Source organism: Leuciscus leuciscus, assembly GCF_965113295.1.
Source record: "Leuciscus leuciscus genome assembly, chromosome: 9".
In the NCBI taxonomy this organism is placed as follows: Eukaryota; Metazoa; Chordata; class Actinopteri; order Cypriniformes; family Leuciscidae; genus Leuciscus; species Leuciscus leuciscus.
In genome coordinates this window covers 13052531-13069149 of record NC_138733.1, presented here as the reverse complement: position 1 = coordinate 13069149, position 16619 = coordinate 13052531, and the positions used below count along the sequence as shown (strand labels likewise).

General features: G+C 37.3%; 1 protein-coding gene across 4 annotated transcripts in view; it reads right to left on the bottom strand.

Moving 5' to 3' along the window:
• Positions 1 to 15956, bottom strand: part of sacs (sacsin molecular chaperone) — a 29423-nt gene extending 13467 nt beyond the window's left edge. The window contains exons 1-10 of one of the 4 annotated variants that reach the window (XM_082181139.1): positions 15628 to 15956; positions 13795 to 14164; positions 12410 to 12560; positions 6488 to 6578; positions 4860 to 4945; positions 4256 to 4367; positions 3964 to 4110; positions 1929 to 3411; positions 1268 to 1359; positions 157 to 183 (exon numbers count right to left, since the gene is read on the bottom strand). In XM_082181139.1, the coding sequence (XP_082037265.1) occupies positions 157 to 183; positions 1268 to 1359; positions 1929 to 3411; positions 3964 to 4110; positions 4256 to 4367; positions 4860 to 4945; positions 6488 to 6578; positions 12410 to 12560; positions 13795 to 13817 (2212 nt within the window). In that variant the 5' untranslated portion in view covers positions 13818 to 14164; positions 15628 to 15956. Of the gene's footprint in view, positions 1 to 156; positions 184 to 1267; positions 1360 to 1928; positions 3412 to 3963; positions 4111 to 4255; positions 4368 to 4859; positions 4946 to 6487; positions 6579 to 6680; positions 6808 to 12409; positions 12561 to 13794; positions 14165 to 15627 lie in introns of those variants that run through there. The other 3 variants (XM_082181140.1, XM_082181141.1, XM_082181142.1) reach the window with 3 other exon arrangements.
• Between the last annotated feature and the right edge of the window lie 663 nt (positions 15957 to 16619).

Here is a 16619-nt window from a genome sequence, read left to right as displayed (position 1 = left end):
GCACTTTACATTATTAGATGCATTAGTACTGTATGTTTTGTTTTGATATATGGTTAATGGGTTATTCAAATACACAGATGTTAGTGAATAAGTAGTGTATCCAGAAAAGCCATGGCAACTACATCTCTAGAGGCATTAGACACATTGTGCACTTACCAGAACAACCCCAAAGATATTGTTGAACTGAAATTAAAATGCAAAAATAAGGATAAATGTGAAGGGGAAAAAAATTTTGAGAAAATAAAAAGTGATAAAGCAAATAATAAAACATATTCTATAGAAGCATACATTGCAATGCATTTTGCTGATACTGATCAAATAAGATATGTTTTTAAGATACCACCTCTGTATTGCAAAGTAATATGTATGGCTACAATGAAGCAGACACTCTTTATACTAATTATTTAAGGTAGTCCAAGTAAAAAAATACACACAGTATCTGAGGGAGTAGCACCTTCAAATATTATACATAACAATAATGTTTATGTAATATTAATTAGCCTACTATATATGATTATATATATTAATAAAAATTATATTGGTAATATTGTTACAGGATGCATCTACACTAAAAGGGCTTAAACACAGGATTTATCAGTGTGTGGGCGAAAAAGCAGCATGAACATTCTGCTAAGAGTGTCCTTTTATGATGTGCAGAAGAAACTTGGGTCTGTGTGGATGTAGAACAACATAGGATTTTTGGGTGAACTATCCCTTTAAAAATGCAACACAAGGCCAGAGATGCTCAAAAAAATGTGAGACACGACACAACCAAATGCAACAAATGCATCCTGTGTAAATGCCCTAATCTTGTAATGTCATGCAAAGAAAGGAAGAAAGCTGCTTCCTGTCAACAGTCATTTTAATGTCCTTGTCAACGACATGTCCTATGGCCAATTGTAGCATAAGACAAAAGATTTTTTATCCTTAAAAATAGAGAAGAAAAAATGTACTCCTCACTATTCTCAAATGACTAAATACACTAAGTCAAGCTAAAAAGGATGCCTAAGAGCAGAACTCATAGGTTCTGCTTATTTTATGGACAGCGTTTCATCTTTTTTCGGCATGTACTAGGTTAAGCATGAAAAAATGTAACTCAAAATTCTGACACCCGTAATAGCAAGCAATGAAGCCCAAAGATGTTACTCCCTGCAGCAAACTAAGCATTAACAAGATTACATTTTACAACAGAAGAATGGAATTGTGAGCAGATGCTCTATATACCCTGGATAAGAGTATGAGAGTGGCATTATGAGCAGGTGTCTACCTCTGCTTTTGGCTGCTTCTTTCAGGCTTGTCATGACATGTGGGGCAATGCTTTCTAAAACAAATCTTCCCTCCAGTCCTGGATAAAGGGACCTGCAAAGAAAAATCAAGCTCATAAATTGTTATGTTTATCACATAATGTACTCTTATTTACAAGTTTTGGTCAGGATTCAGAAATAAATGTTATTCAGAATTGAATCAAGAATGCTTTTCGTGAATTTGAGAAATTAAGGAAATTAAATTAATTTCATATTTTACATTTCAAGTTCCATAGTAGAAGATATTTGTTTTTAAAATGTTTAAATTTATATAGTATTTATTTTTGTGTAATACAACGTATTTGACGTTTTTGAAGCTGTATGGCAAAATTAAAATCTGATTAAAAATTCTATCAAAATACTATATTATTAAAGAAGAAAATGGGCATGATTAGGGAAAATTAATTATTGGAGTATTGTTGTGTCTGAGTTGAAGTTAAGAGAATTCCATTTGTCATTCAAATTTAAATTCTACATTCTGTGGTGTGTGGCCAACTCAATTTAAATTCTAACTCCAAATTCCAAATTTTGCTGAATCCTGTTTTGATGTGATAGCATTTAGATAGCAATGAAATAATGAACATTACCAATTCCAAGTACGTCAATACAAATGTTTCCCCATACCTTGGATACTCCTGTGAGGCGATGTAGACAGCATCTTTGTCATTCACAGAAGATGAGAACACAGCAAATGTCTCATCCTGCAAAGGCAGAAGTTCCAGTCCAATGAGGTCATTGTAGCAGCCATCGCTTAGGATAAACTCTAGCAGGAGCAGCTTCTCGTTGGAGGGCCCTCTATGGCGACATTTTCTCAGAGTCTGACGCACAAAAGAAGCGGTCACTCTCCTTAGGCTACCTGGCTTGGAGACAAACATTGTCAGTACTGCATCAATGTAGGCTGGAACCTGAGCCAGCATCATCCCTGAGCTCTGGAGGTATTTGATGACGGTCTCTGTGGTGTCCATGCTGGAGTCCAGGTCTGAGAACACCGTTTCATCCACCTGGATCCAGCTTTCGCTGAGCGAGTAGATGACCGGCTGTTGAAGCAAGTCATTGAAGAGGGGTTCAAGAATAGGTTTCCAGCGAGGTCGAATTCTGTTTGGATCAGGCCAGGCTCCGTAAATACCTCTCGGGGAAAGGGGAAAATCTTGGTCCTTTTTAGTTTGGATTCGTCTGAAGGTCTCCATTATGAGTGTGAAGTAAGCCCTTGGGATGACCGTGACTATGAGAAGCTCGTTCCAAAGAGCTGCCGGGTCCCTCCACTGGTCCACCTCCCGCCATTTGATGCTCCTGCGGTTGTCCGTGAGGCCGAAGAAACCACTAACATGGACTGGCAATCCTGTCATACTTTCTTCTCCAAGGGGCAGTGGGAGAAAACAGAAAGCACGTCCTGAGAAACTAGAAGTTGCCCCCTTGTCCTCATCAATTAGGCTGAGGGGCAAGGCAATACCAATAGTTGGGATGAACTTCAGATCATCAGCAAGAGAATCCAGTTCACCGCACATGCCTCGCCCTCCCACACCATTACATACCAACCAGGTGGTTTGCTGAGTCTCTTTGGCAGTTTCATCCCGCACTTCAATGGAGTGTTGGTAGGTAGCGCAGGTGACCGAACTGCTCAGGACACCATTACTGTAGCTATCTATAGCCTGTCCCAGGGTTTTCAGAGAGTTGGGCCTCTCCACATCATCTTCTTGGATATCGCTTGCTGTGACCTGGAAAAGCATCCGCTCTGTTCCATCTGATTCTCGTACATGCAGAGACACCTTCTGCACGCTCTTTAGAAAGAGCAGCACGGTGTCTGCATCAACTTTGAAGGATTCAAAGAGCTCCAGAACCTTCTCTTTATTGTAGATGTTGTTACTTAATTGTGAGGGTTTCATTCGGAGTGGAAAACGAAAGAGTGTCCCTGGAAAGTTGCCATCTCTAATGGTTTTCTCTGAGCTACCGAGCAAGCCAAAATAAGGGGCAAACTGATCGTTAAGCTCGGTTATTTCCTTTATATCAGACTTCAAATTCCAGCACTGGCCAGACTCATGGACTCCGAACAACATCTGATGAGGGTCCAGCATCGCAATTTGATCCCCACTGAATATACTAGGAACATCTACAAAAAGATGGAACATTTGTAGAACAGTAAAACATTAAGTTTTAATTATATAATGAACTTTATAAGCATATGCACATATATAAAGATATATGGGTACACAAAATTATGCATATAGGGTGGCCCTACTTTCCATTAGGTCCTTAATTTTTCCTACCCTGCTTAACTGCATATCACAAATTAGAGAAAAAATAATTGAATTAGGTGACCTAATTTAGGTTTTAAATTGACCTTTGGAGCATTGAACTTCCGTAAAATTACATGATGTACTTCATCTAAAAAGATTTCAAATCACATTTTGCAAATTAATTTATGATTATTATGCATGCAGATTTCATGAACTGATATTTATTGATAGACTACATGGAACATTTGTATGTTGAATTAAACATTCATGCGTCACACCACACCAAAAAAAAAAGATCAAGCGAGAGCAAGAAAGTGATTATAAAAGATGAAAAACGTCATTAGGCACCTAAAAATTTTTCTATCGTACATTAATATAAATGTTGATGTTATGCATCAGCTATCATGATAACATAATTTTCTCACCTGTTATGTGGTAGACAGAGTTAAACCCAATACCAAATCTTCCAACTTTAAGGGGGTCCTCTCTTTTTCTACTCCGTGCAATCTCCTGAATACCATTCCAGTCTTCAGTGGTGAAGACAGCATCATTATAGACATACAATGATGTTCCTGTAGAAGAAAAAAAATCAATGTAACACTGTATTTCAAGATTATTAACCTGTTTTAACTACTCATTCTGTTTATTGCATATTGTCAGAAATAATATTGAACATGTGAAGGGACATGTTGCAATCGATCAGCATATTTGCATTACCTTGATACTGAGCCATATCAGGTGACCACAGTGATTCCACTCCATACTCCATCTCATCATACAAGAACTTGACCTCAGTGGCCCCAGCATCCTCTGCATTCTGAATCAGCTCCTGTATAGACAGACACATCATACAGCTGTTCACATAAATTATTATACACCGCCTGTTCAACAGGATGGAGAACAGTTAAAAACTGAATCAGAGGTAATGACGCAATATGTGCCTCCACAATCCTAAAAATACAAGCAAAATGATAAAAATCCAGACAAAAAAAAAAAAAAAACAGTACAAAAATAAAACATTAATACAAAGGACTACAAATACAGTGCAACTGAAGAGTGTAACTTCTACAGTATGTACAGTTTTTAGCAGAGCTTTAAACTCTCACATGTTAACAAAATGATTAAGCTGTAACATGTTCTGAAGGATATTCCATGATCAAGGTGCAAAATATGCAAAAGCCTGATTTCTCCTGGGTACCTTTGAAAGTAACCATGATAAGAGGAGCAGGACACTTTTGAGGCTGGATATAGTGACAAATGCCTTAACTTGATCATTTACGGTGACCACTTACATACATTTTTAAATGTCATATTTTCTTACTTTTAGAATTTGTCCACCCTCTGGATATCTTCTCAAAATATCTTTCAAAAAATCAACCAACGGTGGTGTAGTCTGGCCAAACCTCCCTGCAAAAGAGCAAATGATGAGAAATTCAGCATAAGTAACTTTCACACACAGATGCAAGACTATAAAACTACACCGCCAAAGTCATGTGGATACGTGAACACCATTCCAATGAATGCTTGTTAAAGGGACATTTCACCCCTAAAAATATTTCAATAATAATCCTTCATCAATCTTTCCAAACCTGGAAAAATCTGGAATAATTTACTTTTTTACAGTTCAATGAATGGGGACTTAAGTTTACAAGCTTTCTAAATTTATGTCATTATTCACTGATAATCTTCTAATAATCCAATGAGCCGTTACCCGCTTTAACTTTAGCTTTTAACGTAAGGGTGGTGTGGCGCAATGGATAAGACACATGCCTTTGGTGTGAGAGACCCGGGTTCGAATCCACTGTGAGACACCAATGTGTCCCTGAGCAAGACACTTAACCCCTAGTTGCTCCAGAGGCGTGCGACCTCTGACATATATATAGCAATTGTAAGTCGCTTTGTATAAAAGCGTCAGCTAAATGAATAAATGTAAAATGTAAATGTAACTGGATCACTCAGTGAGTTGAACTTGAGGACTAGATAAATTCCAATTTGTGAACAAATCAATCATACTTTTTTTAACTAGACTGACTGGTTCATTGAAAACATCTGACTCAAATGAATGATTTATTCACAAATTAGACCTCTCTGCTTCTATAATGAGCCTGCCAGGGGGAACTGGGGCAGATGTCAAGATTTTCAGTGAATAACAGCTTCTACTCTTCTTGAAAATCTTTCCTCTAAATCAGGGTTTCTCAAACTCGGTCCTGGAGGGCCACTGTCCTGCACAGTTTATCTCCAACCCTGATCAAACACAACTAGCTGTGAGTTTCTAGTCATCCTGAAGACATTGATTAGCTTGCTCAGGTGTGTTTGATCAGGGTTGGAGCTAAACTGTGCAGGACAGTGGCCCTCCAGGACCGAGTTTGAGAAACCCTGCTCTAAATGTTGGGGAGCATCTGTAGGGTTCTGCATTAGTGAGTTCACTAATGTTGGGTGATGGGATCTTGCTCAGTCAACATCCAATTCATCCTAAAGACTCAGCTGTGCAGACCAGTCAAGTTCTTCCACACCAGACCCAATAAACTATTTCTTTATAGACATGTGGCCTGTTGCATACACTTCTTAGACTAGTATTACACATTAGTAATATAATAATTTTTTTAAGACTGTTCATAATGTATGTTAAATAAAAAGTAGATTGGTCTAATTTGAATCTGAAAAGTAAGACTGATTACCCATTGATAAACTACTAGTTGGTCAGACTAGTTCTTGCATGCAACTGGCCACAGGCTTTTTGAACAGGATTGATGTTATGTCTCTGCTAGCAATGGGTGCTGTGGCTGAAATAGCCAAACTCATTAACTAAAATAGGTCTCCAAATGCTTTAGTCCATATTGTGTTTTTAAATGTCATCCTGCAGATTTTCGTGTGAGAGAATGTCAAAAAAAAACTGGAGTAGCAGACATTCTTGATAAATAAAGTGTCCCTGCACGTAAACTGTCTCACCTCCTCCTCTCGGGCCTCGTCCATGCAACGTCATGATTATTTCATGGCTCCCGTGTGGCACCAAGCTTCTAACCTCAACCAAATCCTGAACCTATACAAGAAGGAAAAACACATTTTATGTAAAATCTAGTTAATCATTCTTGGGGCATTTTATGAAGAAAATGGGAATGATGCATCCAAAAGTCACTTCCACAATGCTAGGGTGTTCTGGGTAGTTGCTTACTGCCCCAAACTAAAATAGCCCACCGATCTCTATGATAATCTGGTCTCTATGGTCTGGTCCCCTCCTGGAATACCGGGAAGTCCTTTTGTTATCTGTTAGGCAAAACATTGTAAGTCCGACCACTCTGAGTATTAAAAGAACAACTTTCCTAAACAATCCGCAATATTTGAGGCATCATTCATGTGAGTTATGCACATTAGTTTAATATGGTTAGTGGTTTGTCTTATGTTGCGTTCACACCGGACGCGAATAGCGCGTCAAATTCGCGCCTGCCGCGTCTAGTTTGACGCTTGACCACTTTGTGTTAATTCGCGTGTCAAGAGCGAAATTGATGCGCGTAAAAACAAAAGTTTGAAGCAAAATTTACGCGCGTCAGAGGCGAAAGTTTCGAAACCCGTTGGCGGCCATCTTTTTTAGATGTTTATCGAGCATTAGCATTAATCGAGAGAGTCACCGCTCGTATATGCTCTGGAGAGCAGAAACAGCTGCGTAGGGGACATCGTCGCTGTACTCGAGTCCACCAGACCCTCCAGAGGGTTTCAGGAGTTTCACAATTTGCTCCAGGAGCTAGGTTTGGTGGACCTAACGGTGAGGACGCTGACGAGGACAGCGTAGGCCGTAAGGCCTCGGCCTAGAGTGGTCACTGCCTGACGAGCCCGCGCTCTACAGCCCGGCGCGAGGTTCATCCTCGCCCGCACCCACCTAATCTGTCATTTATTTTTGTTTTGATAATAAATGGAGCCAGCCTCCAAAAGTGAAACCTGTCCTGTGATTTTTGTTTTTATACACTAAATTGTGTTTGTTGTCTTTATGTTTCATATAATCTAGAATAGATATGGAATAAATAGCATTCAATACAAAATGAGTATCTCTCATATATTGAAATCGAGTTTTTATGTGAAAGATTTGCTTTGTTGTGCATTTGTTTGCTTTGTTGTCGCGCTATTCGCGCGAACTTGACGCGCGAATGAGGCGTATTCGCGTCTACCGCGCCACGCTCTACGCCTCATTCGCGCCGCAGGAATTTTTTTATGCGCGTAAGTTAACGCGTCTTTGCATTGACTTAACATTGAAATCACTCGCGCCTGACGCGCTATTCGCGTCCGGTGTGAACGCACCATTAGGGTACATTTACAGGACAACGATGTCCTAGAAACTGAAAAAAATTTATTTCGCGTTTTTTTACATTCAGACAACGTTGTCAAACCAATCCCTGTTTACAAGGATCCATGAAAACGACTTAAACGCTATATTATGCTGCCAGGCCAGTAGATGGCAATGTCACTATGACTGAACACGTAATACGAATGCGGATGACATCACCGTTTTCACAAATTCGTGTTTTTGTAGTTTACAGAGATTGTAACAGGATCATTGTCAAAAACTTGGCCTTTGAAACCTGGTTTCAAAAGTTTGCATTTTCTGACCCCCAAAACGCTGTAATCGAGTAAATAACCGGCTAAAACGCATAAAAAGAAATATGTTTTTAGTTAAAAACGGTGTCATGTAAAAGGGCCCCTTAATCTCTAAGCCTGCTAATAAGCAATTGGTGATATAGGCAAAGAAATAAGTGATATAGGCACATATGAACTAGATTAAATTAACTTTTTTTTGAGCAACATCGTGAAGAGCTGTGCAGAAGCATGAAGCCAGGAGCAACAATTACATCAGAAAGGATATGGATTATTCCTTTCTCAAGCTTTTCACCCTCCATCTATCAAACTCTTAGCCCGCAACGCACCTCTGTAAACTGCACTGAGGTGTCCACATAGCCTACCCATAATTCACTGAGATATACCACCGTTTTTAGTTTATTAAGAGATTGATTATTCAAGGCTGAGATTGTGCCAGTTCAGATAGAGAATGCTGTCTTCAGCTAATCATGGTGGAATCAGCTTTTGCAAACACACACTGATCAGCACTTCTGCTAACACACACTGATCAGGTGCATGCAGAGACCAGAAGAAAAGACTACCCAGCAAATTCAGAGCCCTGAGCTTCTGTACTTACTGTATAACAATAAATTGTGCATAATTACATGCAACTAATCTTTAAACCAAACCAAAAAAAGTATAATTACACTGTAATAAAGACACTTTAAAATAGATTGTAACCAAAATCACATTAATTAAACAAAAGACTGATTTTGTTAAAGGGTTAGTTCACCCAAAAATGAGAATTCTGTCAGTAATTACTCACCCTCATGTTGTTCCAACCCCGTAAGGCTTTCGTTCATCTTCGGAACACAATTTAAGATATTTTTGATGAAATCTGAGAGCTGTCTCACTCCTTCACAGGCTGCTTGGTAATCGATATGCCATCCCAGGAAAGTTAGAAAAGACATCGTTAAAATAGTCCAAGTGACTACAGTGGCTCAACCTTAAGTTTATCAAGCAAAAAGAATACTTTTTGTGTGCAAAAACAAACAAAAATAACAACTTTATTCCACTATTCATTTTCTCCTGTGTGGGCCTCTGAGTTTATGTAGTGTAACAGCGCAGCACTTCTGGGATGTACGTCAGAACGTAGGCTCACTATTGGCCGACGCTGGTCATGTGTGTGATGCTGGCCAATTGTGAGCCTACATTCTGACGTACAACCCAGAAGCGCTGCGCTGTTACACTACGTGAACTCACTCAGAGGCCCACACAGAAGAAAATGAATAGTTGAATAAAGTCGTTATTTTAGTTTTTTTTGCGCGCAAAAAGTATTCTCGTCGCTTGATGAACTTAAGGGTGAGCCACTGTAGTCACTTGGACTATTTTACACATTGTCTTTACTAACTTTCTGGGATGGCAGATATCGATTACTTAGCAGCCAATGAAGGAGTGAGCCAGCTCTCAGATTTCATCAAAAATATCTTAATTTGTGGTCCGAAGATGAACGAAAGTCTTACGGGGTTGGAACAGCATGAGGGTGAGTAATTACTGACAGAATTTAAATTTTTGGGTGAACTATTCCTTTAAATCAATCAAAAGGTTTTTTAGTACAGAGCCTCGCACATGACATGCAGGGAATTTTTTTGCATTGCTAATGCCATTAACTAAGAATTTGTTCCCCCATATTGTTAATTTGTTCCCTCATTTTATGCAAATCGTGGCCACATTGTGCTAATTTGATTAAACTAAACAAAAAAAAAAAGGGAAGCAAATTGTGGTCAACGATTCAACTAAATGAGGGATGGAATTAATAAAACGCAGCCACAAATGATTAAGTCATGGGATTTAATTCTTAATTCGTGGCCACAATGTCTATTTCTTTTCTGCATATTGTGTGCAGAGCTAACCGGCGAGCTTGCTAAGCACAGGCCTAATATGTTTATGTTGACAATTTCAGTCACATATAATTGATATACCATTTAAAAGCCATTCACTGATGTATTGTGATTCGTGAATGTTAAAACATTGAGGGTTCATTTACACAACAACGATGTACTAAACACGGAAAGGTTTTTCCAACAACATTATTTGTCAAAAAGATCCCCGTTCACACAGATCCGTGAAAATGACTGAAACGCTGTATTATGCAAGCATAAAAAGTTATCTGTTTTTAGTTGAAAGTGGTGTCGTGTAAACAGTCCCTGATAAGCAATATTGTAGTATTGTAAAGTTCTGTCAGTCAATTAATTCAGACAGGGAGTAGAGGTCATTAATTGTGTGAATGTTAAATAATCAAAATCTCATGTAAAGAAATGATCAGATTTCTGTTGTAAACACACACTCAATGACATGCTGTCTTAAAGATAATTTGTGAAAACATATATTGGGCAACTAACCCCTTAACCAACTATAAGAGCAATAAATAAAATCAAATGCATCATATTTTCATGCAGTTCATCTTCCTAGGATGATTTGTGGGGGAAAAATTTTAATTCTTTAGGAGGACATTTGGAAGAAACCAACTTGTCATGGCACATCCAGGAAGAATTACCAAAAGCTAAAAATTCCCAAACTTATTAGAGACGCTGGACTGATGCCAAGATTAGCGATCACAGTTTATGATCACACAAAATCAGACTATAGGTAGATACATCTCAACTAACCTATAACACTGGCACAGGAATATTTTCACTAAATAAATGTGGACCAGGCTGTATGGTCCGCTCCGGTCCTCTGGGGTAGTGTGAATGTTAGCTGAGTTCTGAGAGCTGGCTTTCTCCAGGCTATTTTCTGAGTCTGACATACTTAGAGTAGATGAATAATCTCCCACCTGCTCCCATCATTCAGGGACGCTTCCCGCTTCAAGCTAAGGGAAAAGGCTCTGAGGCCTGACCTGGTCATAGGAAAAGTAAAAGTAAAAGAAAAACGTTGGCTTGTGCATAAAGCTTCTGATTCCATTTACCAGAGAATACATTTCATATTATCTGCTTTTCATCATATTTTCTGATTTATATTTGACTAAATATTTGGAATCCAAGGGGCAATTTCACTAAATAGTTGCACCACTTACAGTAAGTCATTACTAGCTGGGTTCACAAACACATGTTTTATGGGAACTTTGGGATATCATAAATAACAAGATTTGAAGGAATTTTTCAAAAATATCAATAAAAACATTTTTAGATTAATTTACTGAATACATACCAAGATGTACATCAAAAACCTCATGTGTCTTTGATAGAGATACTTTGAAACTGTATTGCAGGTTTATGTTCTGTTTTATTGGCTTTTTCCTGTGTTCTGCTCCTGTTTCCTGTGTTCCCCATGTTCTCACTATTCATTGGTTGTCATGGTTACTAATTATGTTGCACAACTGGTTCTGGTTAAGTTTGCCATTATCTTGTGTATTAAGGAGCCGTTAACACAACAGTTTTCAACTAAAAACGTAAAACTTTTTATGCATGTTCATTTACACGACAACACCGTTTTGGGGGTAAGGTTTGCAAGTTGTGCAAGTTTTTGAAAACTATTACCATTCATTTCTCCATGTAAACGACAAAATGGTGAATTTGTGAAAACGGTGACATCATGCGCATACGTATATTACGTGTTCAGTCTATAGGCGCCAACTACTGGTCTGGCTGCACAATACAGCATTTTTAGTAATTTTCACTTATCCGTGTGAACAGGGATCGTTTTGACAATGTTGTCATTTGTACACAAAAAAAGCAAAGGAATTTTTTTCCCGTTTTTAGAACATTGTTGTCGTGTAAACATGCCCTTAATCCCTGAGTTTAGTTCTGTCCATTGTCCTTTATTTTCTTTAAGTTTAAGCCAAAGCTGTTACGTTTTGTACTCCTACAATTCCTGTATTTTGGACTATTCTCCTTTGTTTTGTTTATTAATAAAGTTTATCGGCTGATATTAAAATCCACCTCTCCCTGCTCCTCCATCATAAGGCATCTCGGACATAAGGCATCTTCCACAGTTCCTGTTCCTGAACGCAAAAGTAGAAACCGCAACATAAAAGTAAATCCAAATAGATTTTACTTATATGTGCAGTTGTATTGTGATCCATGCAGTGGACAGGCACAAACATCGCTGTGGATTTGGCTGTGTATACAATGCAAAACACTGGAAACTATCATGAGCTCTTACCCTGGGCTGCACACAGATTACAGCACAATGGAGCACATTTAAACAATCTGGCGTCTGGCCCGTCTCTAAATCAGTTTCTTTGGGTGAATTATAAACCTGCGTATTTCGTGGGGTTGATTGTGATCACGTGAGATAATAAATGTACAAAAGTTTCCAACTCACCAGTTTTCCATTGTGAAACAGCTGCTGCTGAGACACAGGATAGTCTGTTTCTTGATAGATCAGGGTCTTGATGTACCTGATCACTGTAGACGGGGGAACCTGGAAGACCCTCTTGCCTAGATAGTCATGACAGACTATCACCGATGGCAACCTAAAATCATAAAGGAAATATTGTAACCCATAACTATTCACAGTCTTGAATCCCACAAAACCTTTCATGTTCAGGTCATATTTCACCTCAAAATCAAAGAAAAAAGAAAGAAAATAAATGTTATTTTTATGGTGCATTGTGGTGTTGTCTTTATTTTTTTTAAAGTGCATTTCCCCCAAATTCTCTTTAAAATAATGGGAAAAAAGAAATAGAATTACAAAAAAATTTTTTTTGTCATTATTGCAATGTGGGAAAAAACTATTTCAAGTAGAAATTATTTATATCTCATGTTAGTATACATAGTTAATGTACATTGTGACTATTACAGTATTTTTTTTATCTTATATAGAAAATAACTATAAAATATATAAAAATAATAAAAATCTCATGAGAATTATAAAGTCAATGTTACAAAGCAAATATTTGAATGATCCTTGATTTTTAAAATGAAATGCGAACTGGACATCCATAGAGATCCATCTGGGCATCATGATAATAATACTAAAGAAAAAAATGACATTTTCTATATTTTTTGTCATTCCAGTTAAATTCCAAATTCTCAATGTGGGGTCAAGAGTATCTGTCTCAAGACAAAGTGGGTCTGACAAACAACACACAATTACAAAGATCTCTTTATTTTTGTTCTTCCAAAGGAGAAGCAAGGCTTTGTCTTCTTGGGAACTTTTTTTATAGACTGATGATACTTTCATGCACAACAACAAACCCTAATAGAAATGCCTGGATCCTGCCACGTCACCTCTGCAGTTAAAAATCAAATTACACCTATTAGGGGCTATCAAGTTTGAGCTGTATCCAAATGCACTCCTAACAGGCAGAACTTGAAGGGATTTGTATTTTGCACAGCTGAGACAGATTATGACATTTTACTACAGTACAAGAACACAAGTGACACATATGTCTAGTTTTAGATCTTGACCTGTTGTCAGACAACCAATGAAAGTCCCAGTGGGCCAATGACTGTATCATGTATTTGTGTGCTAGGGTGGGGCATAATATGTAGGCTACCATGCACACTATCTAGTGACAATTCACATGCTACCAATTTATTGTATTAGATAGGAATAACAAATGTAGGGGTTAATTATCGTGTTGAATTTGTTATTAATAACAATAGACTATGATATAGTGTAGTTTTGAATAGTTAACGGGCTCATTCAAGTCATAAACAACAACAAACCGGCTACTAAACTAACGTTAATTATTCTTAACTTACCACGGGTCGTGAATGGTTGCCATTGCTTTTCAGCCAAACTGCCGTTATTCGCGTGCGCAGACATTCATCGATCACTCCGCATGGAGCATTATTACGCTAATGCTGTAATGTTATCTTCCGGAGAAAATCCTCCGCATTGGGAATTCATTGATTTACTCCGACCCTTTTGGTCTCAGTCTCAAAGAATCATCCCATCCTGTGCGTTATAAGCTCAGTTTGGCCGTGTTTTGCGCTTGGACCCGCCTTCTTCTCCTCCTCCTCCTCGTCCTGAGAGGTATTGATGCGGTTTAATAAACGGCTCGCGGTGTTCAGGCAACGGTCTGTCCCAGAGAGATGTCACGCTTTAGCGCAGTGTTTTAAAATAAGGATTCTGGAAGAAAGAAAGTAGTATAATGTCATAAAACAGCATCATCAATTATAACGCCTTCTTAAGAGCGTTTCTACGAATGTCTAGGCTGTGTGTTTTGTGTATCTGCGGATTTTTGACTCTGACTGAGCGCGCTATGAATGCTGGGAGTTGAAGTCCTCTATAGTGTTAATGTGTTATGTACTTGATATGGGCAGAAAACTCGTCCTACGTAGCTTACCATACATTATACACTTCGTACAGGAACACTATAATAATAAGAAATTATATTTAGCTCATTATTATATTATAGAACACTATAATAATAAGCACATGCATAAAACATGCAAATACATTTTTTTTTTATTCTTTAGGTTGACATTAAGAATATCTATGGCCAAACATTTGAGTTTGAAGGGTCTAAAAAATGTATTTGTGTATTTTACACAGAGTTAAACAACTACAGCCTAAATGAAAGTTCAGATTATCTCAGAACATGCAAGGTAAATTCTAATTTGAATAAATAACCGATCAACCAAATTATAATATTGGGTTAAACTTTTATAAGGTATCCTTTTTTACAGTGTAAATATACATTTAAGTACTGAGTCATATTAATTAACAACATGTACTTACTATAGGGTTAGGAATAGGGTTTGGTTTAGGGTTAGTTGCATGTAATTATGCATAATTTACTGTTATTACTAAGTAACCTGTAACACTACAAAAAGGTACCTAATTTTGTAAAATTGAAAGCATTGTATCTTTCCACTTTTCTAATTATATATATATATATATATATATATATATATATATATATATATATATATATATATATATATATATATGATTAAATTAGGCCTATGCTACTTTATTGCAGGCAACTTGGGTCTTATTGAGCCACTGAGTGATTTTTTACTGTTAAGTGTCACATTAGTTATAATTGTAAACATAATAAAACACATACTTTCACAAACTCTTTTGAAACTTTAAAAAAAAAAAAATATTTAAGAATACAGTTTGTTTAATAGGCCTATCCCATAAGTTAAATAGCCTACATATGCACACTTGCAGTTGGGAATTAAATGTTGAATGCATCTAAAGTCAGAGTGAAAAAATGTCACCATGCAGCATTTTTTTTTTTTTTTTTGGCAGAGAACGGAAAATACAAAAGAATAAACATACATCATAAGAAAAGGAGTTATGACGCAGTATTGGATGTACCGAATGACGTCACCGAACCTCATTGCACCAATATACTAACATTAGCCTACTAAACATTGGTTATAAAAAAAAAAAATATAAATATTTTTTAAAGGAGATGCCAACAAATGACAATTCAAATTTAAAACACTGGCAATTTTCCGAACATTTACAAATACATTTGTATCACGTTATCCTCCTAGTGTAGACAATTTTTTTTTTTACATTATTGCTGGATATAGTCTACTGAATGAATTCGTGATGCTATAAAAATAAAAACGTACCTTTTATTACCTTATTTAGTTTTTCAGTTGCTGAAATCGCGCAAAGTGAAGTAGATGACATTGAGCAAATCCAAAGCATGTCTCAGCATGTTTTCCTCTGTAAATCCAGTGCTGCAGTAGACAGTTCCTCACGGGACAGTCCGAGGGTCAGTGTGATTTGATCTGCTGAACTGATCATGTTCTTCAGACGCATCCCTGCAGCATGCTGCGGTATCTGTGCTTGTATGGATGTTGTTTATGGCACTTGCAATATAATTTAAAGCATAATGCCCACTATACACAAGACTAAATCAAGCAGTTCTTTGCGAGTCACCGACACCGTTTCATCATCACTGCATCAGCTGTTTGAGCAAACCAGAGCTCTTAAAGCTACAGTACAACACCTTCAAGGAGGGTAGACGTAGAGTAGATAGATATAATGAAAACGAGGCTACGAGGGATATAGCTAGTCATTGTAGGTTGGGATGTTTAATTTAAGTGGATCCCAATATGAAAAAGAAAAAGAAGAAACAGACACACAAGAAAAAGGCATCTAGGCTAGGTAGAAAAATAAATCATGATTTCACAATCCAGTAGGTGGAGATATGAACAGTGATTTTTTTCTTTTTTTTTTCTTAACTCAATGCAACTAGATTCTGTGACTACACTTGCATAATGAGTTCTGAAATAATCGGTTTTGAGACTTTCGGATAACTGCGTAGAGCATGTTAAGCTTATAGCCTAAGTGACAAGTGTTAAATTATGCTCACCAATTTATAGAATGTGTAGCGTGTTCTGTTTGATTTGACGATAGCATCTTTATTGCCAGATGGAAGGCATTTTCTGCCAATTTTAAATCAATCAATTAAATGATAAAAATTTAAACCAGATGAACCATTTCATTATAGAAAACTGTAAGTAAAATATAGGCCTATGTGACAAAATTGAAAATTGTATTATTTAATTATTAATCATTTAAACTAACATGGTCACAATGCATTGTCCCTGTCAAA